The sequence below is a fragment of the Ornithodoros turicata genome, chromosome 9 (genome assembly GCF_037126465.1).
Source record: "Ornithodoros turicata isolate Travis chromosome 9, ASM3712646v1, whole genome shotgun sequence".
NCBI lineage: Eukaryota > Metazoa > Arthropoda > Arachnida > Ixodida > Argasidae > Ornithodoros > Ornithodoros turicata.
In genome coordinates, this window is record NC_088209.1 from 42,674,958 (window position 1) to 42,702,951 (window position 27,994).

Below are 27,994 nucleotides of genomic sequence, written 5' to 3' on the forward strand. Positions count from 1 at the left end.
GTTGTTGATAATGTCCCTGCACCAGCGATCTGTCCAAATAATCGCTGCAGTTGCATTTGGATGGTACAGCAACAAACTGCACGACCGAGGCCCGAGAACTCTCGAACTGAGCCCGAGTCCGGCCCGAGCCCGCCGTCAAAACGACTTCGAGGTCCGGTCTCCCGGTTTCGGACCGCGGGCCGAGCCACGCTCGGGCTTTCAGGCCATCCCACCCTTTCGCAGTGCTTTGGCATCAGTATTTTCCTCGAATATTGCGGGTATTTTCTTGCAGGCGGTTGGCGACTATGAAAATGAAATACCAAAATCTATTTCCACAAGCATAGCCAATCCAAGCCAAATCCAATCCGATCCAAGAAACCGAAACGGTTTACAGTTCACATCACGGTTCGCATATCCTTTGTGTTGCTGATGATGTCCCTGCACCAGCGATCTGTCCAAATAATCGCTGCGGTTGCCGTTGGATGGTACAGCAACAAGCTGTACGATCGCCTGTCATCAAAAAGCTCTCTTCACGCTGCCACCTTAATCCCTGCCAGCGCCGGCTTGCCCGCTCAACTCGAACCAAATGCGAGTCGTCCCTCTCAGATCATGCGATTTGGATTTCCTGGTACAGACTCCGTTAAGTTCCTAGATGACTACGTACTTTCATACGACCGTAGAAATAGGGTGGCGCATTGGGTTTTCGAGCATCTAACGAAAGACACTCTAGCGTATAACGACAAGGTTGATAGGTCAAAGTGCGAGTTTACGGAAGATCCCGAAGTGCATCCTTTCTTTAGGTCGAGGAACGGCGACTACAAAGGCAGTGGCTTCGACAGAGGACATCTAGCAGCAGCAGGGAATCATAGAAAATGTCAGAAGGACGTAGAGCAGACTTTCTTCCTAAGTAATATGGCCCCGCAGGTAAGCCCTTGGTAACCGCGTAAAATGATTCTAGCCACCAGCATCAAGTCCGCAAATTTCGACCAAGTTGTGTCGTAAGCACACATTGGTTAAGATTTCGTTACTCCTTCCTATGGAATAGCAGTGTTCACACTTCTTCTCTGTCTTCTAGGTTGGAAAGGGCTTCAACCGCGATTCTTGGAACAGGCTAGAAAAGCATGTTCGTCACATGACCAAAAAGTACAAGAACGTCTACGTCTGCACGGGACCACTCTATTTACCCATGTAAGAAACGCTACTATGTATAAGTTTCACATGTTTTTGAAGTACTTTTTAAGTAGCTCTCATAGCTCTCATGTCAGGGTTAAGAGCATGTATTATTACATGAGAGTATGTAAAGGGTATACATGAGTACAGCTGAATGTAGCTTTTCTTTTGCAGGATGGAGAGCGATGGGAAGAAGTATGTCAAGTACCAAGTGATCGGATCGAACCACGTTGCCGTGCCGACACATTTCTTTAAGGTTGCCGTTGGCGAGACTGAAGGTGGTGAAGTCGACTTGGAGTCTTACGTCATGCCAAATACGGTCATCGACGACAATATACCCCTCCAATCATTCCTCGTGAGTCATAGTACTTCCAAAAAACAGTTGAATAGTCTGAGACAAGTTGACTCCTTCGGGTCAACAGGTCCGCAAGATTATAAGATGTCCGTGATTGGGTTGGGTGGGCACACAACACATCTCAGTACCATCAAGTGAGCCCACGTACTTCAAACTGCTGCTTGTATAAGGACCACGTTGAGGAAACGGCCGTCGCAGATGATGCCTATACTGGAAACAGATAAAATGTGCACGTAACAAAACACATTGCTACCAATGTATCTGCAACGATCACTTGAGACAGGTTGCCTGGGTGCTGGCCTGAGTGCTACAACTAGCCTCCTGGTGCTACGGTCTGACTTATGTCTTTACTAGATTCGAGGGGGGTCGACTTATCTTTTAAAGTCTGAAATTCGGGGGTGTTAGCAGGCTAATTTTTTCTTTCTGTTCAGTAAGTGGCCCATAGCAGGTACATATATAGGTCAAACATGCATTCCTCACGAATTATAGTCACAAACCATTGCAGTTATTAGAATTATAGTGCAACCATTAAATGTGCTTCGCATAGTTTATTGTTGCACTCAAATAATATTTTCATGAGATGTGTGCACAGGTTGCTACTAAACCGTAATATGTTATTCAAATTCGGGAGCAATCGGATTTAATCCGAATTGGTCCAAAACTGATTCGAGAGGTAACAGTTGGGCGGAATCAGGTTGAACCCGAAAAAATCAGATGCCAGTTAATCGCAAAATCGGTCGCAAAAGTGGGGTCACTTGCAGAAGTATCGATATATGTTTGCATACCTGTCCTTAACATGTGTGTAGCAAATTTGATAATACAAGTATGTCAGAGTACATTAAAAGGTCCATGAGTTGTGACAGTTGCTGCAGAAAAACCGGAACAGCTTGTTGTGTTATATCCCAAGTGATATCTGACATCTTCTCGTATGCCCCACCCTCAGTGCATGTATACTACATTCTCCGCTGACAAAGGTACTCCATGACATACTACATGGGTACTCCATGACTCCTTTTGTTGCCCCGGAGTAGGACGTAGTACATGCCACTCAAAACCATTGCTGTATTTTTAATCTGCGAGTAATTTACCACGGAAATGCAAAGTTATAAAAGCAATTTCAAAAAAGTCTATGTACTTTTGTACTCACATACATTTTATCTAAATTTATGTGAGAATATCAATGTACAGCTTTGGACCAAAAAAAGTTTACGGGACACAGTGCTGGCATATTTACATATATTATATTATATTATATAATAATATTATTATACATAATTAATTACTATTTGCTACATAAAACTGATAAACAACAAAAATACCAGTCTTATTGCATGCTTGGCTATTCCACGAGGAATTCAATTGAAATACATATTCAATTTACAAGAAAATACTCCTGTTCCTCCGCAGGTTCCCGTGGACACCATAGAAAGAGCATCTGGTCTGTTGCTCTTTGACAAGATACCGAGAGATCGATTGAGGCTGATTAATGGCAAGAGCTCCAAGTAGTCGCGTCACCTGTGATATGAATGACTTATACTAAAAACATTTTTTAATTGTGCGTCTGAGTGGTCATAAATCCGGTTCTGTCTGTCTGTCTGTCAGTGTATGTGCGATACATGAGGTGTGTGGTGAGGATAGCTGACTTCCAGGGCAATCTGAAAATAGAGTAAGCACCATCAGCACTTTCACCGACAGCAGATGGGAATTGCATTAAAAATGTCTTCGTTTCGTGTGTTATTCTTTCACGTGTTTCCTTCTCAGGGTAGGGTACTGCCTGTCACAATGAATAATCGTTCATTCATGAATAATTCATCCGAATAAAATGTTGTTGCTGCAATCATTGAAAAAAAAAAAAGAGCTCATCATGCTCAAAAGGTCATCATGCTCCTGACGGAAGTTTGCCAGAGAACAAGATGTCTATAGCACATATAAATGGGGCTCTGGCAGACAAGGATTAGTGCACTCTTAAAATAGAACTTCACCGCATAGCACACTGTTTGCCAACAGCCATCCGGTATGACATCGTTCTGCCCTCGATTGTTCAGAACGGGAGGTGTACGACCCCTTTGTGACACCTAGTGGTTAATTGTCACAAACGGCTGTACGCCCCCAAATGAGGAGTGATAATTCGGTGACCATTCTGTGCAATGTCTGGCCTTCATCATACTATGTGGTGAAGTTCTGGTGAAGTCGACGAAAACTTGTGATTTGACCGCAACTAACCGTAACCACTGATTGCTGGCAACATGGACGGAGTCCACAAGCTCGCCTTTGCCAAAGCTCACAAGGGCGGATCGTGTTACAGTAACGTGCTTCCTAGGTCTACTTGAGAGAAACAACCAGCGGTATTCCTGCGCAAGTACGAAACGAGCAGTAAATTCACGATTAGCGTTATTTGAAATCTTCCTTAATTAATCTAGAAATCTATCGGGCATATGATAATTTGTGTCGCGAGACACAACCATGGGGGGGGGGGGGGGGTGCTACAGCAGTCATCGTGCGGATTAAGTTTGCCCACCTGAGGGAACAACTATGGGTCTATTGGAAACAACCATGCAAAATATTTTCGCAGAAAGCTGTCTTATCACGCGCATATCAATTTTACAGAAACGACCAGAAAAATAGGCCTCGTGTGAAGTGGCATGATCCTGGAACCGAGGGGGGGGTCCGCTATGGACAAGTGCCAGGTGCATGCTGGGATTGGTCCATTGAACCTTATGTTGAAGTCTGGAATTGAGGGGGGGTCAGAACATCCGGACCCCCCCCCCCCCAAATCCGCCCCTGCCTGGAACACGACAGATAAAACCAAAACCTAAATATATCTATATATGATTCGCATAATGCGGATCGGATACAAAGAAACACATTGCCTAAGTAACTGAATGCAGTAAAGTGAATCTTCTTCATTAGCAGCATATTCCAAATAATTCTGCACTGTACTCTTTTTCTTTCTTTTTGTGTACGGAACGTCCTTTTTAAGTACCAAGCCCTGCATTGAAGGCGCTTCCCGATCTGCTGCCGTGATAACACAGATGCAGTCCATAACACAGTCCACGTACTTCTTTATATGATCACGACAGGCGCCTTGGGTCCCGCGGGCCCCTGAAGTGGCCCTGGGCGCCCCACCTTCTTGCCCGCCCTGATCGTATCAAAGCCAGGAGGGGTTGATTAGAGTCGCTAAATAGGGGTACAGAGTATCGCATTCCTTTTCCGCGCCGGAGCCGCTGGTCGATGTCCGCGATTGGTCCGATCGTGTCACGTGGCTTCCCCTTCCAAGAACGCGCCGCCCATGTTGAGTCACCTCCATCCAAAACCGGTTTCCTCGGTTGCCAGCTGGCTCGGCTGCGCGCTGTTCTATGGCGGAGAAGGGGGAGATTGGCGTCCCGTTGCTAGGCGACGCAGCCGCGCCGGACACAAGATGGCGGGCTCGCTCGCCGGCGTGGCTCGGTGTCGCTACTATGGGGTTGATCGCATCCCCCGCGAAGTGACGTCAAACATTCTCGTACGTGCTTTTTGAAGGAGTTGACGGGTTTCTTATAGTAGCTCTGTATGGCTGTTGAGCGCATCGTCATAGTTTTGTGCAATTTCTTTGTTTATCTGTTATTCTTTTGTTATCTTTTGTTTATCATGCGGCACACCAAAGTTTAAAAAAAGAAACGAAAAAAAGTTATGGAGGTGTCCTTCGATGCTATAGTGAAGCGGCATCCAGAAAATTCATGCGAGACCCTCAATGTCGTCCGTGTCAGACACAGACACATTTATAAATAAAAGTACTTATATATGTCTCGTTATGTTCTCATCAGTTCGCTGCAGCGAGCGCCTATATATAGTTGGCTAAAGCACGCGCAGCAGCAGCAGCAACACGATCAGCAGCAATGGCTTCGGGATCGAGGTTTGTGTTTCGCCTTTCCCCGATTTTAGCGCTGATGCTCACTTTGCTGTGAAAAAAAAAAACGCGTGTCTGGCCGGCTGCCAGTCATTTTTTTGGTATGGTCCGTCTGCGGTACATCCGTATTTATCCAAACCCCACTACCTCCCCCGTCCAAATGTTTGGATTGGAGGCTTGGCATGTCAGCTTTACATAGATACACGTCGACAATGATACATAAAGTTGTTACATCGTAGCTGTAATAGTGACACCCTGGCAGTGTTTGCGATTCTACATGGATTACACGTACCTCCGTCTGTGGACCTCATTGTCCTCATGATGTGTCCACTACGGATGCGTGCTCACCAGTACAGAACGCCACTTCTTTTATTAATGAGTTCAATGGCGCCATCCTCTAGAGGCCGTCAAAAGTGTATTTAATGCGACTCGAAATCCATTCAGAAAGCAGCACGTCAATCCCGTCTAAAAGAGGTGTCCACTGGTCGGCAGTGTAGCCAGAGCGCTAGGGGGTTGTTGGGCTCAACCCCCGGAACTGTACCTTTGATAGTGCATCTGGGAAGATGGAAACGAGGGTGAAATACTCCTCCCCCACATAAAGTTCCCATAGAACCCCTCCCGAAATATGATGTTTCTTGCTACGCTACTGGCGCTGGTGGCTGGAAGCCAGGTGGGACATGAGATGACGCACGAGGGATGAAAACACAAACGAAAGGCGTCTATTTTGCTTGCACTATGGACTCTCCTACCTGACAGTCTATCAGGAGTCACCATGCACGATACTTTTTGCTGTGCTGTGTATTGTCCCAGGACAAGCAAATTTACAGAAACGCCCGGAGAACGCAGCCATCGGCATGGCTCGATCTCCTTGCCTGGCATCAAATGACTCGAAAAGTGATATGTCAACTCTCAACTTTTAGTGGACCCAAAGTGTATTGCCCATATCATCCCGATGCCCTGCTGGTCGAAGATTATCACGCTGGGGACATGATTTGTAGCCTTTGCGGACTCGTTGTCGGCGACAGGTACGCCACTGTCTTCCTACATTATTCTCGTCAATAGTTGTGGGAAGCCAAAGCTATGCGCCGGCTCGCTGGACGTGATGCATTTTTTTGCGTAGGTGACTCTCATGGTGATTCTGCTGACAGTTCTATTTCCACGATGTACCAATGTTCTTGCATTTTGAGAGAATATATGTCAGGATCTCAGAAACTATCTCGTTTGAACAAGCTTTTAAGAAGCCGGCTACTTGGTCCATGATTTAGCCGATAGAAGGTTGGGGGACATATAACACTGTTGCTCAACGAATGGGCGATTGTTTCGCACCAGGCGTCGCACCGCGTGTCTTGACAGGAATCTTAGTCGTGATTAGAAAATATTTAGAATTTTCTGTCGCACATAAAATGGGCAGTGTGGGTTTCTTTCGGAAGAAGCTCTCAAATGCCGCCGTCAACATTAACAGCTTACCTGCTGCTCTACAGCACCTTCACGCTGACGTAGACTCAGGGGCGGATCTAGGATTTTTTCGAGGGGGGATTCGCTATGGACAAGTGCCAGGTGCATGCTGGGATTGGTCCATTGAACCCTATGTTCAAGTCTAGATTTGGGGGTCCGGACCCCTGCCCCTAGATCTGCGCCTGCGTAGACCGACAACATGCCTAAGGAATATGTACCATGCCACCAAGTTGCTGGCGTGCTCAGCACCGTACTCAGCCTCGCAAGCGGAGCCCCTCGTTTATTAATCGTCCGAATTTCGCGCAGAATCGTGGACGTCTCCAGTGAATGGCGCACTTTCCGCGGTGACAATGACCAACGCAAGAATGCCAAGTCACGTGCAGGAGATGCAGAAGTGAGTTGACCTTTATATGTCTAGATCGTTTTACGATGCACGTGCAGTGCCTCATATATGCTTGCCAACTGCTGGCAATCCCGTGATGCCGCGTACGACATAACATGCAGCAAAGACCACGTTAGTGTAGGGTGCCATTATATTAGTTTGAGTATTTCATAAAAATGCTACGACTGCAGCACAGATACGGTCTTTGCAGATGCGTTATATACTGCCAGGTGGACATTCGGTCGAATACAGCATGAAACTGCCATGGATTCATCTGGGGGCGGGGGGTTTACTATTTAATTCGGGGGCCTTCGCGCAAACTATTTAACTAATTAATTTACTAATTAACTCGGGGCGGGTACTATTTAATTGGGGGCCTTCGCGCAAGAGAAAGGTAGCAAAATGAGACAATCCTTCTTTAAAGCTATATATTCTATTTCGCTACGCAAATGAATGTCACATATGCTGCTCTCATAGCTTTTCTTTTTTGTAAGAGCTCCGCAACGGATAAGACAAACACCCGGAATGCGTATACGCGGAACGATCGATGTCTCACGTCATGCGACATCGCAAAACGCTGCAGCTGCAATGTATAGAGTTCCCGTGTATTCACACGAGCGACCTCCTCAAGGAATATTCTAGTGGAAGAAAAAGCGAAAACACAACTCACAGAATCGAAGTTCCGTCCCGTGTTATGTTGAGCATTCACACGGTGCGGAATATCGGGAGTGGCGTACAGCGCATTTAGCAGACGACACTTAGCAGACGACACCGTCAGCGTGTTTTCCTGTCGTCTGCTACGGAATATCTTGTGACTGTGTAGCAGGATATTCCCCACGGTTAGCAGTGTACGTGAAGACACGACGTTGAGCACTTGCGCTCACGTGACAGCAGAAATCTTCCGTTTCTGGGGGAATGTCGCTCGTGTGAATACACGATTCGCCTGACGTGAGGTGGACGCACTCTGCGACTGTGGCCTTCCACCAATCGCCTTGAAGAGGGGGCGTGGTTTCGACTGCAGACTCAGTTGCAACCGACTACATGGTCTTCGTTCTTCTCTACCTAGAATGCATTGTTGAGCGGGAGCGGCTTGTGCACTGTTGTCGGCCAAGGAACCGGAAATGCCAGCTTCGACGAATCTGGGAAGGCAAAGTACAAGAGCGATAGATGGGTAAGGGAACGCACATTCGAACCGACGATTGCGTGCCACAGTGGCATCATTACGCACTATAATGTCAGAGTGAAGTGCCTGAAGTAGGTACGGAATTGGCGGAGAATTGGACTGGTCGTCATGGAGCGGAGAAAGATCGTCGGAAATTTTCCCAGCCCTCGAATGCCCCCCCCCCAAAAAAAAAAAATATTGCGACACCCCCTCCCCCCTAAATACCGGACCTAAATGCCAAAAACGCCACAAAAGCAGCAGATATGGACGTCACCAACGCGACACCCACCCATCCTGTCCCCCAAAATGAGAATCCTGGGAATATCCCTGCGGCCGGTACCAGTACGACCGGTCGAAAGTACGCCTAGCTCATAGTTGAAAGGAGAAGTAGGGCGCTGATGCGAAAAGACAGGGAGGTGGCGAGTTTTCTTCGAGGTGTTTCAGAGAGGGTAGCCATAGCTGGCTTGCTACTCCGACTGAGATTTCCAGCTTTCCAACGGCCTTTCCAGACAGACGTCGCCCCTTGGCGATGGAACTCCCCAAATATCATTAAAACTGTGGGAAATGCCCCCGAAGCTAACGTGGTTCCCAGCCCGACCTGTCTAACCACAGCCCCACGAGCACAAGCAATGCGCATCCTAAGAAAACGGTTGAGAGCATTTAAATTTTAATTAGACGAGACGCGCGCGCCTTCTCCGCGCGTATAAGCGGCGACGTCCCTTTCCCTTGCTCCTCTCCCTTACGTTTGCTCTATAAAAAAAAAGGGTAGCATTTCCTACCAAGGTTGTAGAACGGCAGTTTCTACTGTTTCTAAACTGATTCGAGTAGAAATGTGGTTGCAATACAGCTCTACCGAGATTGGTAGAAAATTCTACCTTTTTTTTTCTTACCTTTTTTAGTGTACGGCAATGTTCTGTACCGCTTCGCAGTCTATTTGGCAAAGTTTCTCTTCCGAAAATAGCTTACACATTAAATAAACGAATTTTAAATTTTCGCACTCCCTCTGCAACTAACGAAGCCCCAGCGATAGGAACATCATGATGACGAAAGCCAGGCACACGAATGGGAGCGCAGCGCAGGCGCTTGTCTCCGAGCTCGTCTGCTCAGCTTCGCACCGCAATATAACAAGTGATATATTATGTTAAATATCTTCCGTAAGTACTCTGACTTACCAGTGCGAGTTCTGACGCACGGTGTTACGCTCCTGGCTATACAAACACGACCGACGCTAACCAGAAACAACATTCCACAATCCGATCACAGCCTCTCCGCGACCAGCAGACGCTGTCCCTCCCGCCCGCCGGACGGTCGATGCCCTCCGCCCGCTCCCTGATTGGACATGTCTGCGCCAGAGGGCGCTCACTGATTGGCCCTTTCCGAGACGCGTTTTCTCCGATTTCCAGAGAGAGAATTCCGACGTACCCCCAATAGACGGTCGTAGTCTGCTCTTGCCATGCGTTACATCAAATATTGCACAGAAACTACCCCACTAAGTCGCGTCGGATTTTCTGCGCGTTAATAGTGAGTTTTAGTATATCGTACGCAAGGGATAGCGTTGGTGATTCTGCGCACACGCAAGGCAAACAGAGATTTGCGCATTGCGCAGAACTACAACGCTATCCCTAACGTACGCAAAGGCGACATCGTACTATACAGAAAAACTCGCTATTGTCGGCGGTGAGCAGCGAGTAAAACTGCACTATAGTTTCACTATAGGAATCGACCGCCCGTGTTCCGTGACCGTTATCACAAGTGTTGTATCATCATAAGTAACATGGTGGTGATATCGCCACAAAACAAAGTTGTTGTTCCCCTCGGAGTCAACCTTTACTCATTCCTTATCCTTACGGTATCTGAGCTGGAGTACATCCCTTTCCCTGCGACTATGTTCAGAAAACATGAAAATTTCGAGTCGTTGCTTATCGAACACTGAACAGCGAAATTTGCTACAAGTGATACTTTTTGAACTTCCAGGGGAGCAGTTCAGATCAAGCTTTGATCAGAGTCTTCAAGGAAATCAGTGCCATGGCTGACCGTATCCACTTACCAAGGACCATTGTGGTACTTTTGAATTGATCTTTTCAACCTGACCCGTACGGTGGTGTTTCTTATCGCCAATTTGTCCCACAAATGCCTCTAGCGCTCGTGAAGCATCTACACGCCATTCGTTTGAAGCGTATGTGGGCTTTCATTCTGCTCTGCAACTGTTACAATAACAGCACTGAAAGGCGCTAAAGGGCGGTCGTATTTAGAAACTCATTCATGGAACAGATACCACTATATACGACATCGGCCGACAGTCTACTTGGCTAATTTGTTCGCCCGAAAAGTGCTTAGATATTAGATGGACGCATTTTAAAGGTCTGCGCTGCTTCCGCAGCTGCAGAGGCTCCGGCGGCATCGAGATCAACGTGACGTCACTGTCTAATAGGAGGAGTGAGAGGACCTCGCTCCGGACCACGACCTACTAGATTATAACGACAACATGTCATATTCGGCAACCCTTATCAGGAGCCCGTCCGCACAATCCGCTAGGGGCGCTACTCATCGGCACGTGAGATCTGCATCACGATTGGACGACGGAAATTTGAATACTGAACGCGCAGAAGCGTACGTACGACTACGTAGCAGACGACAGCAATCGCTCATATGAAAACGCTAGTATGATGATGGTAATCAACCTCAGAACGAAACATCTTCCGTGGAATATCCACCGTTTGTACAGAAATACTAAGGTAAGCTGAAGTACAAAGTATTGTAGAAGTTGAGGAAGCAATAACTGGGACGATGAGTAACGCCACCGCTACCTTCCAAATGCGGCGTTGTGGAGGGGTGCCATGACATAGACCAGCTCCGGTGGCGCAGCGGTAACTGGGTTGGAGACTGGGAGGTCCGCGGTTCGAATCCGCGGGCCGGCTGTGCCGTCTGGGGTTTTTCCTGGGTTTCCCTCAGATGTGTAATAGGCGTATGCCGGCACAGTTCCCCTGAAGTCGGCCCATGGACGCAGCTATCCTCCCCACGAGCGGATTCCGCTCGGTCTTCCACTTCACCCTTTCCTCTCCTCCTCTCCACCACCTTTCCCTTCCCGAGAAACATGCCGCCTAATCAGGCAGGCAGACCTCTCGGGTTCCTCCCAACGACACTCCTCCTCGCCATGACATATGGTCGTTATAATCTAGTAGGTCGTGCTCCGGACGCCCGCACCGATGTGGCATCTCTTTTCTCAAGGTCGCGCTCTAATTGGTGGTGCAGGGAATGACGTTTTCGCATTTTTTTCCATGGAGAGGGAAGTCCGGTATACGCTCAACATCAGGCGTCTGCGCTTGTCACGTACAGACGTACTCCATCGACTAGCAGATAGCAGTCAAACTGCGCCACTATTTCGCCTGGGACTTTCGATAGCGCGGTCACACGTGAACGAGGGTACAAAATGAGAGCATAATTTATGAATCTTCTGGAACGTCCTTTCAAAAGGACATAAAGGGATCGGTGACATCCCTCCTGAGCGAACGAACAACTCGTGTCCAAAGCAATCGTGACGGGGAAAAAGACAGTAGAGGTTACACGTTATTCTCGGACTTTCTAGGATCGTTCCAATCTCATCTACAAGCAAGTTAAGGACAGGCTGCCATCCAAAAGCCGCTGTTGCAGTGTCGTTGCATCCGCCTGCCTCTACATCGCTTGCAGACAAGAGGGAGCTCCTAGAACTCTCAAAGGTGCTGCTAACCACTACAGAGGGTTGCTGATATTGAAAATAGTTCGCAAATCCCTGAATCCTATGACGGAACGCATTTCTAGTAACTAACAAGCTCTCGGATTTCGGTTTCGCGGAGAGATATATGCGCGGTGACCTGTCCCTAGCGGCAGCGACATTCCTTGCGCGAGTGCGACGGCGAATTAAATGTAAATTAGTGAACTGACACTTGTGTCAATTAACTGTCCTTTTACGGTTGACATCTGTCAGACGAAAGAGAGAAAAGGGCTCCGAATTATGACATAATATGCAACCGTCATATTACAGTGAACCCTCGTTAATATGACCCCCGATAATCTGACATACGCGCTTTACGACCATACTCCTGAAGAACAATGCAGTGAAACCTCTGCAAATCCCGCCCCGTTAATATGACAATTCCGCATTATGACCAAAATTTTCGGGAACGACCACGGTCATAATAACGAGGGTTCACTGTATATGACACTCAGGAAGAAATATGCAATTATATATGGCGCACGAAACACCGTAGATTTGTGTCGTTATGATTGGTAACGTGTGGAGAAACGTGGATATTTATTGGAACACATTCTAAACATATTCTTCTCTTTCTTTCTTTTTTTTCAGAAATCTGCGCTGTATCTTCTGCTTCAAAGAAACAGATCAGTCACAGTTTCCAGTTCATCCTGAAAACCATGGAAACAAGAGTGGACCTCATCACGACCGACGACTTCATGGTGAGGCGTGATGTGCCAGGAGCGCTCTGTCAGTCTTTTTTTTTTTTTCTCAATTTTCAATTTTTCAATTTTCAAATTTTCAAAAATTTTCAATTTTTCTCTGTCAGTCCCGTTTCTGTTGCAACTTGGCTCTGCCACTGTCCGTACAAAGAACAGCTGCATGCATCGCGCGCAAGGCTGTGGAGCTGGACATCGTGCCAGGGTACGTTGGCTATAGCCATTCCCATAGTTAACCGATTTTTTTTTTACCCAAAACGCAGTGGCATAGAGAATGTGCGTCAATTACGCGAAGAAAGAAACTTTATTTAGAAATTCCCGAACTGCCGTTTAATTCTGAAACGTTACAGAGTCAGTGTTGCCGGAAGCGCAGACATTTGCGTAGATATTTGCTCTTCGTCGCCGTTTGAATCACGACGTTTCTATCCGTGTATTCACCCGAGCGACATCCTCACGGAATATTCTAGTAGAAGAAAAAGCGAGAACACTGCTCACAGAGCCGAAGTTCCGACCCGTGTTATGTTGAGCGCATTCACACGGAGAGGCATCGGATTGGTCTCCTCAAACAATCTCCCGCGATGATTGGACAAATCGTTTGAGGAGGCCAATGAGAGCGCGCTCCGCAATGTCGGCCTTCTGAGAAGGAGAGGGAGAAGGAAGGCGGCGGTTTCTTTCGCTCATAAATCACAAACGACACAACGGACGACTGCCATTCCTTCCGCATCGGTGTCAAAGTAACGACCATTCCATTTTCCACTTTTGTGCCCCCCTTAAAAGGACTAGGGACGCGGTCGCATCCGCTCCAGTCCATTTCGAAGCTAGTTTGACCGTTATTTGACGGCATACATGGCAAAAAGCGGACGCCGGGTGTTGAGAGTATTTCAAGGTAGAATTCGAACACAAAAGAGAGCAGTCGTGGCGTCTTTTATGTTCTAATCCCGGTCTTTGTCTTTTGTTGCCCTTCATCACAAGGTGTTGAGAGTATGCCGGAATTCCCTCTCTCGAAAAACGTCACTCCCTAACAGCCAATGAGGGCGCGACCTTGAGGAAAGGAATGGCGCGGCAGTGCGGGCGTGTCGCCGCTCTCCCCTCCCTCCGCTTAGGGAGTGACGTCATGCCGCCGGAACCTATACGGAAGCAGCGCTGATCTTTAAAAGTCATTAATTTAATATTGAAGTACTTTTCGGGCAAAAAAGTTAGCCAAGTAAGTTGACGGCCGATGCCGAACATATAGCGGCATCGGTTTCATAGATTGGCTTCCAGGTGCGACCGTCCCTTTAAAGGAGGATTCCTGCTCACAGGGAACCGTAGGAAGGAGCGTTGCTGTCCCAAACCAAATAATTTCTTATATTGCAGAATAGAACAGACTGGTTTTCTGTAACCTGCACATAAACCGAGCGCAACTTACACATTTCAGACGAAGCCCCATCTCTGTGGCTGCTGCTGCCATCTACATGGCATCCCAGGCCTCAAAGGACAGGAAGTCTCACAGAGGTGCGCCCCTCTCTACACTTCTCTCTTTTAGGACGAGGTATTTGTTCAGGGGCTGCTCCGGACCCTCACTTTGGAGAGGGTTCTTTCTCGTAGCACGTAACGGGGAGGGAAGAGGGGGAAACCTAATGTTTAACCTAATGCTTTGAAGGGTGGAATTGCCCACTCCTTTGGATATGCCACTGCATTCTTTGCACTAGCAAACATAAGCCTGCCTGCTAAGGCGAGGGAAAACGAAATAACGCTTAGCACTGCTCAAAGCCCTGCTTCACTCATCGAGCAGTCCACCGGAAGCCAGTGTGCAAAATTTTCACTCAACGGTGCCTTGTCACTGCGCAATTTAATTTCTACCCCCGTCACACTTCAATGATCATTGAAACCAATAGCCATTGAAAATGCACGTAGCGCCCCCAAGCGTGTGATGCGTCAACTTCTCGTGGGGATTCAATGCACTCTGAAAGGTTGACTGCACCCATGTTCAGTCGTTTCAATTGGTTTCAGTGATCATAGAAGACTGCTGCCCAGTGTGACAGGGGCAGTGGCGTATCTAGAGCTACCTGCGCCCATGGCAACATGGTTAACATGATGTCCTTAGGGATGCGTTTTCGTGTGGTTCGCACTAGGTTTCACACTACAACCTCCCTAATGGCGGTTGCTTTAAATCATTTATGAATGTGCCAGGTTGAGTGCCCGACCCGGCACATTCACACCCGACCACATAATGGCGCCCCTGTTCACCTGGCGCCCATGGCACCTGTCCACACCTGCCACACCCTAGATACGCCACTGGACAGGGGTATTGGAAAAATGCCGACAAACACCAGCCGCTAGCAGCGCGTGACCCTAGACGCCCGGCCCTGTCTCTGGCGTGTCGTAGCATCAGTGGTGGCGCGGAACCGTGAGGTCCCATCCCCCATGGCACTACTTGCAGCATACTCAATACGCTGCTGAGTGACATCAATGTCACTCACTCACTCACTGGCTCTCTAAGAGAGTTGAGGAGCTTCTAGAGGGTGCTCAAATCAAGGACACCTCTTGCATGCTAGAGCTCAACTAGGGTCATTGTTCCTGCACAAGAGTGCATGTTATTTGCTGCATAATCTGCCACAGCCAAAAATGAAAATTTTGTGGACAATGGGTAGCCTTACTTCCACCCACCACCTACTAGATTATAACGACCATATGTCATGGCACCCCTTCCCAGCGCCGCATTTTTGGAAGGTAGCGGTGGCGCTACTCATCGTCCCGGTTATTACTTCCTCAACTTCTACAATACTTTGTACTTCAGCTTACCTTAGTATTTCTCTACAAGCTGTGGATATTCCATGGAAGATGTTTCATTCTGAGGTTGATTACCATCATCATTCTAGCGTTTTCATAGGAGCTATTGCTGTCGTCTGCTACGGTAGTCGTACATCCGCTTCTGCTCGTTCAGAATTCAAATTTCCGTCGTCCAATCGCGATGCAGATCTCGCGTGCCGATGAGTGGCGCCCCTAGCGGATCGTGCGGACGGGCTCCTCATAGGGGTTGCCAATTATGACATGGCCGTTATAATCGACAGGTTTTCCCGCCGATTTTAATCAATGCGCCATCGAAATTAATCCACGTGCCATGCAAACTTTATGGGGCATGGATGAACTTAGCTGGCAGTTGGATTAAAATCGTCGGGAAAACCTGTAGTAGGTCGTGCTTCCACCACAATGTCATAACAGTGTTGCCAGAAGGCTTTGCTTGTAGCTAGCTTGTGTTATGTGTTTGTCTTTGGCCCTTTACAGGGGATCACTCAACAGTCTCTAAAATTAATTATCCCCGAACTGTGTTGTACGTTGCAGAAATCGGCAGCACTTCCGGCGTAGCAGACGCGACGATTCGGGAGTCGTACAGGCTCATGTACTCCCGAGCGCAGGACCTCTTTCCAGAAGATTTCGAGCACTCGGATTTGATCAAGCAGCTGCCGGTCACGTAGTTGTCCCGTATTTTTTTTTAAACAAAATTTCTGCGCCACAACGAGTCTTCTTTGCTTCGTTAGTACCCAGGCCGAAGAAGTATCGCCACAACGTATACAAGAGTTGGAATGTACAGTGCACTAGCGTCATGCAAGAATTAACGACGTCCTACAATGAGCAAGACTAGTGACTTGAGCACGAAGAGCCTCTGTGCGGCAAACTGCAGAAGATGTCCTGCGGAACTTATGAGATACTCAAGACGCACTTCAGTTTACTATGAAAATTTTGTGACGTCGCAACGTTTTCCCTGTAGGTTTACATTCAGCTTTACACACCATTTTGAGCAACCCTCATCACACTATGCCTAAAGGACCACTCTAGACTTTAAAAATGTTGTGTCCCAAGTTAATGCCCCAAGTAGGAAATACCCCAACCCATTCAACGGCACATTCCCCGTTACACCGGCAACAGCCTTGCCAACAGCTCTGTCAGGAGGATTCTTGAAGAAAAACCCAACAGGTATGTCCACTCCTCAGTAGTCTTACTGCAGAAGAATGATGAAGTCAAATATGCTGACAACTAGAGACATCTCCCTTCCACACACACGCACACACACACTCCCTAGCCCCGAGGTCAAGAACTCGTGGCCCAGCACAGACCAAGCAAGTGACAACAGTTAGGAGTTGCTACTGGTTATGGACTTGAGGAGGTCATCCAAGACTGTGCTGGCATGGCAGAAGACTCAGCATGGCAAGCAAGTTCCTTGGGCAAAGCACATGCTCTGTGTTGCTCTTAATAAAGTTAACAAAAGGTGTTTGCTGTACACTCTTACCACAACTTTGTGAATGCAACAAGTCGTGGAAAATGCGAGCTTGCAGTACATTACACTTAAAAAGTAATAGTCGAAGGAGTTCCGACAGCCGACACTGATGAAAATCCCACAAATCCCTCAGAGCTTCACCACATAGCTCAGTCTTAGCCAACCACCATCCCGAATGCCATCGTTCTGCCCCCCGATTGGTTAAAAAATTAGGTGGGGGTATGTCCTTTTGTGACACACATACAGTTACGTCAATTGTTACAAAAAGGCATATGCCTCACGCTTTCCACAGGAAACTGTATCATTCTGTGCAATGGTCGGCCTTCATCGTGCTATGTAGCGAAGTTGCGTTTTAAGAGCGCTGCTACAACATTGTTTCCCATCGAGGAGCTTGTGAGTGTTGTTGAACAATCGTCCTAGACACTGCTGTGCGACAAAACTTTGGCATGGAGACTGGCAGAAATACACGTTTCATTATAAAAACAGCATTTAATTACACTGACACGATTGTTAACATCCGTATTTTCTAGCACTCACTTACTCGATTAGGGTCCCTCTGAGGACAGGTTCTGCACCATTGCCACTTTCGGCCTCAGTGCAGCCAAGGTTATCAAAATGGCTTCCTGTAGAGGACAACACAAAGAATATATTTTGTAGTATACATTGCGATATATTGTATGGCACGTAGGACATGTACACGGAAATTAAAAGGATGGTTGCATAGAGAGCACTCTCAACCTGTAAGACGAGGTGGCACCTTGCTTACTCATCTGCGCGGTTAGCGACAGAGGGCGCTGCATGCTAGGGCAGTATCTAGGTTGCCAGAAGCAGTGGTTTATCCGGACCCCCTCCCCCCCAGATGTTTGGCGACACTCCCTAACTATTTTTTTCAAAACAACCCTTCGTGCTTGCGGTTCTACATAAACTTGAAAGAACCCGAGGTGCATATAGTCTCATACGAAGCAGCAGCTCTCTTCCATTACGAATTTCTCATCCTGGTGTTGTTGCATCGTCTACGATGTTCATATTCAGAGTTATTTTATCTACAGCGTATCTACTTCAAGGTACTTAAATTTGCGAATTTTAGTAGGGAAGGATAACGGACGTATTTTCGTTACAATTTCCATTTTCGTTAACTGCTATATTTTCGTTTCCGTTTCTGATACCGGCCCTTCAATTTCGTTTCCATTACGTTTCCGTTACTGTTCCCAGTAATGGAACGGCTGTCACAGAGCTCCGGTAGGACATCCCGTCCGGCTCTATTAACACCCTGTTTTTGCCCAAGGTAATGGAGGACCATGATATGCGTTTCCGTTATCGCTACCATCTCCAATTTCTGTAATATACCGTTTCTGTTTCCGTTACCATTACCGTTACCCTTCCTCGATTTTAGGCACTCGCAAAACACGCGAGCAATCACTCAACACAGAAAAAAAAAACTTTTACAGTATTTCGCAAAAAACAGATGACTCGGAGGGGAATATCAGGTTCCGCAAGACTAGGACAATTTTGCAGAAAGACAGGGGCTCTATGTATATCGAAGTGTATCAATCCGTGCGTACCTCCGTGCGGATTGTCCGAGACCCCTGTCCAGGACACGTGTTGATGTAGTGGGAGAACAGGAAGGACGGATCGTCGATGTTGAGGTCTTCGTCTGCTTCGAGCGCAGCTTCGAGGCCTTGCAGACCTCCGAATACGACGATGGCATGTTTGAAACCCCGGGGCAGCTCGAGATCGTCCACCGAGTCGCCTTTGTCGGAGGTACCCAGGGTCAAGTCGTACCCCTTGGGAAACGGGCACTCCGTGAGAACGGTGCTCAGACTGTGTGCGACGCGAACTTCGTATCCCCAGTAGATTCCATCTTCCTCGCGTGGGGTACTGGGGGCGACGGCAACACCGGAAAGTTTCCGCGTCGAGTCTTCCAGCGACTTCGGATTGAGCTTGACCGTGACTCGAATACCGGGCTGGAGATGGCGGTCGATTCGTACCTGCGGAGTATTTAAATTACTCAAATATAATTAAAGGGTCGGTCCTGTACGGTCAACTACGGTCAAATTTTATTTGTGAGTACGGACAATCCCCGATATGTGTGTGTTTCCAAGCTCGGGCTTTAACTGCGTCTCTAAATGCATGAAAATGTTGGATCGTCAGCAACGAAGGAATGTGTGACATGCATTTGGAGAAGTTTGTGCACTACAAGACCGTCCTCTTAAAAAGGCACGGTCACATCCGTTCCAGTAGATTTCGAAACTACGGTGTCGTTGTATTCCTCGGGGACCACTGACCATCCCGTACGACCCGTATCTGACCCGTATCTGACCATCCCGTATCCAAAAATCCCGTTTGACCATGATGTGAAGGAATACACGACCGGAGGAGACGCTGGATGTTGATAGCATGCAAGAATTCCCTGTTTCAAAAAACGTCATTCCCTAAGGTGGCGCCACCCTCTCCCTCCTCTGCTCTGCTTGGGGAGAGACGTCACGCCGCCAGAGCATCTGTGGCTGCAGAAGCAAATTTAACGATCTAATATCTAAGCACTTTTCAGACGAAGAAGATGCCAAGCAGATCATTGGCCGATGCCGAATAGAGTAGCATCTTTCCGGATGCGATCATCCCTTAAGTTATCAAAATGTGACGCTTTAATCGAGCACCTCCTTCTTCAGTCCGCAGTTGACAAGTGATCCTTTCCCTTCCTTGACGGGAAGGTTAGTGACGATGCCCTCGCGGTACGGTGAGTCCTCCGTCGCCCTTAGGTGGTGCGAACAGTCGAGCGGGTTGAGAAGGCCAGCGAACTGCAGGTCTCGGTGGATGGGAAAGAGCTGCTTCCGAAGGTACTGCGGGCACTCGAGGTACTGCAAGATACGGGCCATCTGCACGGTTCCCCTTCCCGCGGTCGTGCTTGTAAGGACGCTGTCCGCGGAAATGTCCCTGGGTGACGAAAAGAAACATGTAGCTGCCGGCACGTGTGCATGAGACAAGAAAGCGGATGGAACTTTCATATTACTTTTTTGCTGCGCCCGTGTCATCGTAGATGACAACTTCATCTACGCAGAATACTGCTGCCGCACGAGCCACCTGAAAACGTAACGCATTACGTAACATTGTGTGGTGAAATGTTATGTGTCTCGGAATAGGCGATACTCCTGTTCCTGTAGTTAAAGGGCGCAGTGCTAAACATTCACAACGAGGCATTATAGTCGGTAACATAACACATAACCTAACGTTTAAAGCCGGTTGGGGACACGGTTAGCTAAGATCGCCTTTCAGTACTTCACCGTCCCATGTTACCTTGGTTGAGCTTGAAAGTGTGTACCAATACAGTATTTGAGGGTGGACCACGTGCAGCACATGTTTACTACTCAAAAGAAATAGTCTTGCAAGATGCGATAAACCACGGAGTGCCGATTTTCCCCCCACAGTACCCTCGCAGTTGTTTTCACATTTACTTCAGTACTGTTGAAGCTGTAGAGACTGTTGCATCTATGCAAAAGTGTAACGCAAAATGACGTTCTCACCTGTCCTGCTAAGTAGGTCCTCAGTTCTGCATTCTGCGCATTGTCCATGATTGACCCCGGAACGGCGATGCTTATCGTGTACGGACGGCCACGACGTTTCCCTTCTCCGTCCTCCTCATGTTGGACTTCCTCCTTCTCTTTCTTCTCCTCTTTCTCGAGTTTCTTCAGCAGCTTTTCCTCTTTCCATTTTTTACGTTGTGCTTCCCCTAAAATTGATTGATTAATTCCCCTAACTTCTTGTGGACGCGATCAGCAAGTAGCTGATCAATAAATCGATTAAATTCCACGTTGCAACCTGTGGTACAATTAACCGTCCGTGAATATTGAAATAAGGCAAGTGGTTGAAAAAGCGAGACACCCGGACTGCAATGGTTTTTAGGCCGTGCTTTTCTGCGTCGACCAGATGTTGCCTACTTCGTTCAATGTATGTATTTGTGTGTATGTGGGAGATAAACATGAGGGACAGAATGTGAAGAAGGTTCTCCTTTGCAAATCGTAAGGAAGTCGTGCCAGTGTGTAATAGTAGGCGCACTTGACCAGCAAACAAGAAGTGTGGGGCCAAATCTTGCTGCTGTCTTGCTTCCGAAAACGACTGCGTTGCACAGCCGCAGTGCGGCAACCTACTCAAAAGTAGCATCATATCTACTGATCCTTACTTTCAGCGCGCCAAGTCTTCCAGTCTTGCACCTGAAACAGATTGTACGCGATTATTGCACTTAGAGCTCGGACCATAAGTGCATAAAGATCGATCGGTTGAGAATTATTCGTACCTTTGTCTCCTTTTCTTCGCCTAACTGCCGCCGTTTCATGGCGAAAATAAATTATACTAGCGCAGACGACAGCGAAACCACGCTCAAGCACGTCCCAACCACGCTGCAAAAACAAAACCTAAACAAAGCAACAATAGCGATAGTGCTCGTTGGTTGTATTTTTAGTAAGGGTGATCTGTTTTACACAAAGTAAAGAACTATGACTTAAAAAATTAGAAAAGTGTCGTAATTATGTATATCATGAAACAAGATCCACCACAAGGCTGGGAAGAAGTTTATTGTTTTTAATATCAGCATTGTGACCACAGCAAGCGCACCTAGCGCGCGCAGCGAGAAGAACATCAGCAATAATGGCTTCTGGATCTAGGTTCGTGTTTTCGCTTTCTTCCAACATTTTATCCATTTATGTGAATGCTATTGCTACTAACGCTTACGCTATGCACGGGTTGCATAATGGTATGCCAGACAAAGCCACTTCTATCTTATGTTTATCGTGTTTGTGCATTTACTACCTTGATTTGTGTGCTCGGTGGCTGGGCCTCATTGTCAATCTCTGAGCATCTTTTCCGTATGGGAAAGATAAAAAAAAAGAAAACATACGTACTTTGCTACGTATCTCTCGTCGTCGGAGAAGATGACAGAGTGGCGGAGTCGAAATTGATTGTTGCTACTGTTGCTTTGTGAATAAAGAGAGCTTGTAATCGCACAGGTGGTACGAGAATGTGTAGGCCACGGCGTATGTGAATGTGCGCGCTACGCAGTAGATGTTGATGTGTGAACTTTCATTTTCCAGAGGTCCGAACTCCAAAGTGTTTTGCCCAGATCATCCGGATGCCCCGCTGATCGAAGATTATCGTGCTGGGGACATGATTTGTCCCCAGTGTGGCCTGGTTGTTGGCGACAGGTATGTGCAGTGTGATGTTTCATATACAGGGATACCTGTACCTTGTTCAGTACCGTATTTCGCTCATTTTCTTGAGCTGTCGGGTCATCGGTGGCGCTTTGGAATTAGTTCTAGGATGTATATTCACTAGACGTGTAAGAACAGAATGTGCATGAAAGAAACATCCACTCTCTCACTGTAAGGATCCAAACAAACGATCAGGCTAACGTTTTTTCTTTTTTTTTTCTTTTTTTTTTCAAGCTTTATCACTTTTGTATGAACAAAATGAAAATAAATGCAAATACAAAATGGTTTTAATGAATACCAACAAATTTTGCATAGAATTGTGGATGTTGGAACGGAATGGAGAGTGTTCAGCAACGATAAAACCAACGCCGACCCAGCACGTGTTGGAGCTGCGGAAGTGAGTATCTGCTCTTAACTTTCCGAAACAAGTTTTTTTGCCTCTTACGTGTCGCTGCTGGATTTGGTTCTGGTAACCACACCGTATTCCTATCTTTTCTTAGAACCCACTTCTTAGTGGGAGCGATTTGCACACGGTCATCAGCAAGGGAACTGGGGATGCCAGCTTTGATGAATCTGGAAACGCCAAGTACCAGAACCGGAAGTCGGTGAGTGGACGAAAGTCCATTTTATTTTTTTGTGGCGTACTTGACATCTCTGAAATGGCTGTGCAGATAGCCATTTCAACGCTTATGTGAACATGAAGTCAATAGATGTACAAGTGAACCAAATACACATTAATGAACTGGATCCCAATCGACAGGCAAGATGGCAGTTGGGCACGGCTGTGTGGTGTTTAGGCATGGCACGAATCAGTGTCAGATCAGCTTGGCACTGAACGAGTTGACTAGGAACAAGAGTGGTTTTTTTTTTTTTTTTAATTGTGTAAAGACTCCCTTCTTTAATTTCAGAATTGAAGAAGCACGGAAAAACATATTGGAAAAAACATAACGTAACTTCGCGTTTCTTTTCTTTTTGTTGCGTAGCGTTGCTGTTTTTTTTTGCTGCCTCTCTGACAACGAGGGTACACAGTTGGTGCGGGAGGAAAAAGTGAATGAGCTCCCCAAACTCATTTGCTGAACGAATGCCACTTTCATGAAATGCCATTTGATGTGTCACCGTGCGGCACTGAATGTATGTCATACAGTGAATGTATGTCATACAGTGAGAATGCATTCATTTTGACCACTTACACACAGGTGAACATTGAGGACTTCGCACTGGACACTGCTTCTCGCCGCCCAGTGTGTTCTGCTTTCCTTCGTTTTTCTTTTCCCCTCAAAAATTTGCTCGTGCACATGATATCAACAGCTTTTACCCTGTTTTACAGCTTCTAAAATAAAACACGATTTTTACTCCCAATCTGGAAAAAAAATATGAAACCCCAAAACACACGGGCCTACATACTATACGGCATGCATACATGGCTTGCACATGCGGATCTTTCCCCGAAGCAGCATTCGCTGTGCTGTACCTTTTCTTGTGGCACTTTCTGACTGATGTACGCAGCTTTGCTATTGAAGTATATTTGGTTAGAACAGGATATTCTATTGACTGGAAATATAAATATCGAATTCCATATTGATTTGCAATTTGAATCAAATGTGCGAGCGTTTACTTCAGCATAAAAATAAAAAGAAGCTGAATAGCATACTTGTGGGTAGCCTCTCTTGGCTTTGCCAGGTAACCGTAAAAACTTGACAGAAAAACTATTTGACAGTACATACAATCTGAATATACATTTTCGTACTTCCAGATGAGCAGTTCAGATCGAGCCCTGATCAATGCCTTCAGGGAAATCAGTAACATGGCAGACCGCATCAACTTGACAAGGACAATAGTGGTACGTGTGCCTTTGGATTAAAGGTACTGTAAAGCAGCAGACAGACAGATTATGTTGGTGGCATAGTTGAACAGCTTGTAAACCCGGTACAACAAGTTATACATGCGACAGGGAACGCTAAATATTTTTAATTTACGACTAAGATTGCAGTAAAATGGCTCGTTGCAACATCTGGTGGGAAATAATAATGCCCAATTTGTTGAGCAACAGTGATACATGTTCCCGACTGGCTTGCTGCTCGTGATGACTATGTAGCCGACTTGTTTTGTTTTTGACACAGTGTTACGCGCATGGAATGTAGTTTTGCCGCTGTACTTGACGTGCAATGTGCAGTCGGTGACCACTTCAACACAGTGTTGCCCGTAATTTCCAGTTTTACTTTTCTGAAACAATTATTAGTACAATTGAGACAAAAATTTTGATGCAAGAGTACTGAGGACTCATGCCATCGAATAGATATATTTTCTGAGTTTGCAGCTCTACTGCTTTACAGTACCTTTAAGTACCGTTAGTTAAGACTATAGTTAAGACCATTATTAAGACCACTATTAGTTAAGACCATTGTGGTAGAGCTAGAATATTACGGCTGTTGAGATGAGCCAAGCACTTTGCAGGACCGTTCCAACCTCCTCTTCAAGCAAGTCCACGACGGCAAAACTCTCAAGGGTCGCAGCAACGACGCCATCGCGTCTGCTTGCCTGTACATCGCTTGCAGACAGGAAGGTGTCCCGAGGACCTTTAAAGGTACTGCTGACCACTCCTGGTAGTAGCAAGCACTCCGATTCGGTGTGTTGCGTCATATGGCTACACACACGTGTACTCTGTTTTCGGAAGAGAAACTTGGTGAAGTAGACTGCAAAGTAGACTGCGAAGCAGTGCCGAACATTACTGTATCGGAACTCATACACGCGTTTCTGGATGCAATAGTCCCTTTAAGGGAGCAATGAAATGACACGGAGCATGCATTACTTAATAATACGATTAACTTATTTTGATTATCTCGTATCTTCAGAGATCTGCGCTGTGTCTAAGGTATCGAAGAAAGAAATCGGTCGCTGCTTCAAGCTCATCCTGAAAGCGCTGGAAACTAGCGTTGACCTCATCACCACCGGAGACTTCATGGTGAGCTCTGGCCCGTGCTGCAAGCTCACATATTTAACGCACACTTTTTGCGCACGTTTCTTCGACAGTCGCGTTTCTGCTCCAATCTCGGCCTGCCGTCGTCCGTCCAGAAAGCAGCCACACACATCGCTCGCAAGGCAGTGGAACTGGACATTGTGCCGGGGTAAGTTGGGTGCCGCTTTGACCAGTGGAGGAAAGTTGTCGGAGGCCAACCTCTGCCCTCTGACACACCCTCGGCCCTCCTTTCCAAATGTATTGAGCGAGAGCCAGGAAAAAAATTGGTCTAAATGTGTGCTCTTCATATTAAGCTGTTCACACGCAACGGGATATTTATTTTGTTGCACAAATGTCTAGTACATTTCTCTGTGCTCATACTTAGAGCCCCTAGCATTCCGCAATGCTGCAAAATTTGGTGGAATTGGCCACGTCTCGCGGAACATGCCGTTTCCTTCAGGATCAACTGTTTTTGGCGGAATATTTGATATCTTACAGAATTGTGTAAGGATTTCAATCGATCTACGACAGTTTCGCGGGTTGAACCCGATCAGTCGTGACTGCAATGCCCGACGCTACTGATAATGCTCGCACTTACACACGGTTGAATGTGCCGCAACGGAAGGACATGTAACGACAGCAACGCGCGGAGAGAACGAGATTGACAGAGTTGAGTTAAGTTTTCTTTGCGCACTAAAAAGTTACGAAAGGCTGGAAAAGCGTGCGGGGTGAGTCTGTGTGCGGTCCTGGGAAAATGCTGTACCTTTTTTTCCCCGTTTTCTTTCACTCGCGGATTTGTAAATTCCACTTCACGGAAAAGTAAATTTTCCTCCGCAGGAAGCTAGGGCCATTACTTATATTATACCTACAATGCACTACAGCTATCTATGGGCAGTAACATTTCAGCTCAGCGAGTGGTAAAGGTGGATTGAACTTGCATAATCGCGTCGCTTCTCATTTAAGATCTGCTCAGTTACATGTGGCTGCTTGCTCAAAATGTACGTGTATCACAAACGCATCCTCATGTTTCAGACGAAGTCCCATATCTGTAGCAGCTGCTGCTATCTACATGGCATCTCAGGCCTCGGAGGACAAGAAATCTCAAAAAGGTGCCGCACTTTACAAATACAGACTTAGTTTTGAGAATGCAGCACTGTATATTGCTGCTTACAAGCTGCACGTTGGTTGTGTACTGGAGATAGCACGATTATGTAATAGCAGTAACTACATTGCCCAATATGCCGCAAAAGTAGCATGTCAGTGCAGCATATGTTGATCCGACCAGTCTTGGGTAGTAACTGTAACTTGTAACTGTAACTATAGTTACTGCTTCTTGTTAAAGTAACTGTAACTAAGTTACTCGGGTATTGCAGTATTTTCCACGCGACAGTTCCCTAGTATCATCTTGTGGAGGCATCAAATAACCTGGCGTTTCTCCCAACCAGGAATTGCACAAACTTTGTCACCTCACACACAGCCAGGATGGCCTTAGATTAACTCGCAGATTAGATTAGATTAACTCACACCATGCTGTTAGGGCCTGTGGGAAATCCTGTTTGTAACATGGTATAGCTAGGATTGGACAGTACAAGTGCTAAAAAAAGTTTTTGAATTACATTTATTTTATTTTTTTCTTAAAGTAACTGTCAAGTAACTAACTGTAGCCATAACTAGATACATTTCAAAAAGAGTAACTGTAACACAATTACTATTTTTGCATGCTAACCGTAACTACTATAGCATAGTTATATTTTGTTTAGTAACCTACCCATGACTGGATCCGACTTAAGTTACAACTTTAACCGAAAGAGGGTCACCTTGTACTCTGCAGTGACGTATACTAGCTATTTTTTGAGGTTGTTAAAGGAGTGTGGAAGGACTCTATCAAAGATATGTCACAAGAAGTAGATATTAGGACGAGGACAAGGACCGGGATATATATTAGCACAAAAAGTAGGACAGCGGCATGCAATCCTGATGCATCGACCCAGGACACATACTAACCCCCCCTCCTTCCTGCTGTCCACTCCCTAAATAATAATGATTTTCCTGCCCTCGGCTGTCAGTAGTGAGTCTTGTTTTCTTTTCTTTCTTTTCGTACTTGCATTTTGCGACTCGTCGCTTTCGCTAGCAGACGATTCTCGGCAGCCAACAAAAAGTGCTCTCGTAAAATTTGCGCTTTCCGAGACGAAATATTTTGTGTGACGGTTCCTTAAAGAAGTACGTCCGTATAACGCCAGAAAAATAATGCACGTTCCAAATGCCTTCCACGCTCCTTTAAAAAACCCCGAGTTGAGGCGTAAAAATAAAACCTTATCGGCGAATTGTGTGCCTTCATCTTATCGTCTCCACCTTGCAGAAATCGGCGACATCGCGGGCGTGGCGGACGTCACGATCCGTCAGTCGTACAAGCTCATGTATCCCCGAGCGGCCGAGCTCTTCCCGGAAGATTTCAAGTTCTTCACTCCCATCGAGCAGCTTCCACAGTCGTGATCATTCCACATTTTAAAAAAAAAAACTGGTTTTTATTTTTCTCCAAACAAAATGCCCACATCGAGACACGTCTGCTTCACACTCATAGCACACATGACAGTTCAGTATCGCCCGAAAAAAAAAAAAAGCACTAGAGTTGGAATATGCAAGGTACAGGCATTGAGCCACAATTTTTAGGACAATGTGTTAGTGAAGAAAACAGTGTTACAAGGTCCCGATAATGTGTTTTGTGGATAATAGTAGATTGACCC

The 27,994-nt window shown here is 46.6% G+C and overlaps 4 protein-coding genes across 6 annotated transcripts; 3 read left to right on the forward strand and 1 right to left on the reverse strand.

The window, feature by feature from the left end:
* Positions 1 to 334: 334 nt before the first annotated feature.
* On the forward strand, positions 335 to 3,062 carry LOC135369021 (endonuclease G, mitochondrial-like). Its single transcript, XM_064602622.1, has 4 exons — positions 335 to 903; positions 1,055 to 1,167; positions 1,324 to 1,504; positions 2,912 to 3,062. The coding sequence occupies exons 1-4, from the start codon at positions 409 to 411 to the stop codon at positions 3,008 to 3,010; spliced, it is 888 nt and encodes a 295-aa protein (XP_064458692.1). The 5' UTR covers positions 335 to 408; the 3' UTR covers positions 3,011 to 3,062.
* Positions 2,887 to 22,116, reverse strand: LOC135369018 (putative methyltransferase C9orf114). Of its 3 annotated transcripts, none has more exons than XM_064602619.1 (9): positions 21,989 to 22,116; positions 21,385 to 21,502; positions 21,271 to 21,301; positions 20,615 to 20,820; positions 20,104 to 20,174; positions 19,751 to 20,027; positions 18,659 to 19,084; positions 17,638 to 17,719; positions 2,887 to 3,159 (listed from the first exon to the last, which is right to left on the reverse strand). In XM_064602619.1, the coding sequence occupies exons 2-8, from the start codon at positions 21,421 to 21,423 to the stop codon at positions 17,642 to 17,644; spliced, it is 1,128 nt and encodes a 375-aa protein (XP_064458689.1). In that variant the 5' UTR covers positions 21,424 to 21,502; positions 21,989 to 22,116; the 3' UTR covers positions 2,887 to 3,159; positions 17,638 to 17,641. The 3 variants fall into 3 exon arrangements, with proteins under 3 accessions (XP_064458689.1, XP_064458688.1, XP_064458690.1); XM_064602618.1 differs by lacking the exon at positions 2,887 to 3,159 and adding an exon at positions 8,279 to 8,366; XM_064602620.1 differs by lacking the exon at positions 2,887 to 3,159 and adding an exon at positions 17,015 to 17,038.
* On the forward strand, positions 5,338 to 14,478 carry LOC135369503 (transcription initiation factor IIB-like). Its single transcript, XM_064603086.1, has 9 exons — positions 5,338 to 5,396; positions 6,311 to 6,415; positions 7,152 to 7,239; positions 8,294 to 8,398; positions 10,364 to 10,450; positions 11,976 to 12,105; positions 12,732 to 12,841; positions 12,949 to 13,043; positions 14,256 to 14,478. The coding sequence occupies exons 1-9, from the start codon at positions 5,380 to 5,382 to the stop codon at positions 14,476 to 14,478; spliced, it is 960 nt and encodes a 319-aa protein (XP_064459156.1). The 5' UTR covers positions 5,338 to 5,379.
* LOC135369019 (transcription initiation factor IIB-like) lies at positions 21,662 to 27,992 on the forward strand. The gene is made up of 10 exons (XM_064602621.1): positions 21,662 to 21,751; positions 22,178 to 22,288; positions 22,610 to 22,691; positions 22,795 to 22,899; positions 24,048 to 24,134; positions 24,749 to 24,878; positions 25,147 to 25,256; positions 25,325 to 25,419; positions 26,283 to 26,359; positions 27,610 to 27,992. The coding sequence occupies exons 1-10, from the start codon at positions 21,735 to 21,737 to the stop codon at positions 27,741 to 27,743; spliced, it is 948 nt and encodes a 315-aa protein (XP_064458691.1). The 5' UTR covers positions 21,662 to 21,734; the 3' UTR covers positions 27,744 to 27,992.
* The last annotated feature ends 2 nt before the right edge of the window (positions 27,993 to 27,994 follow it).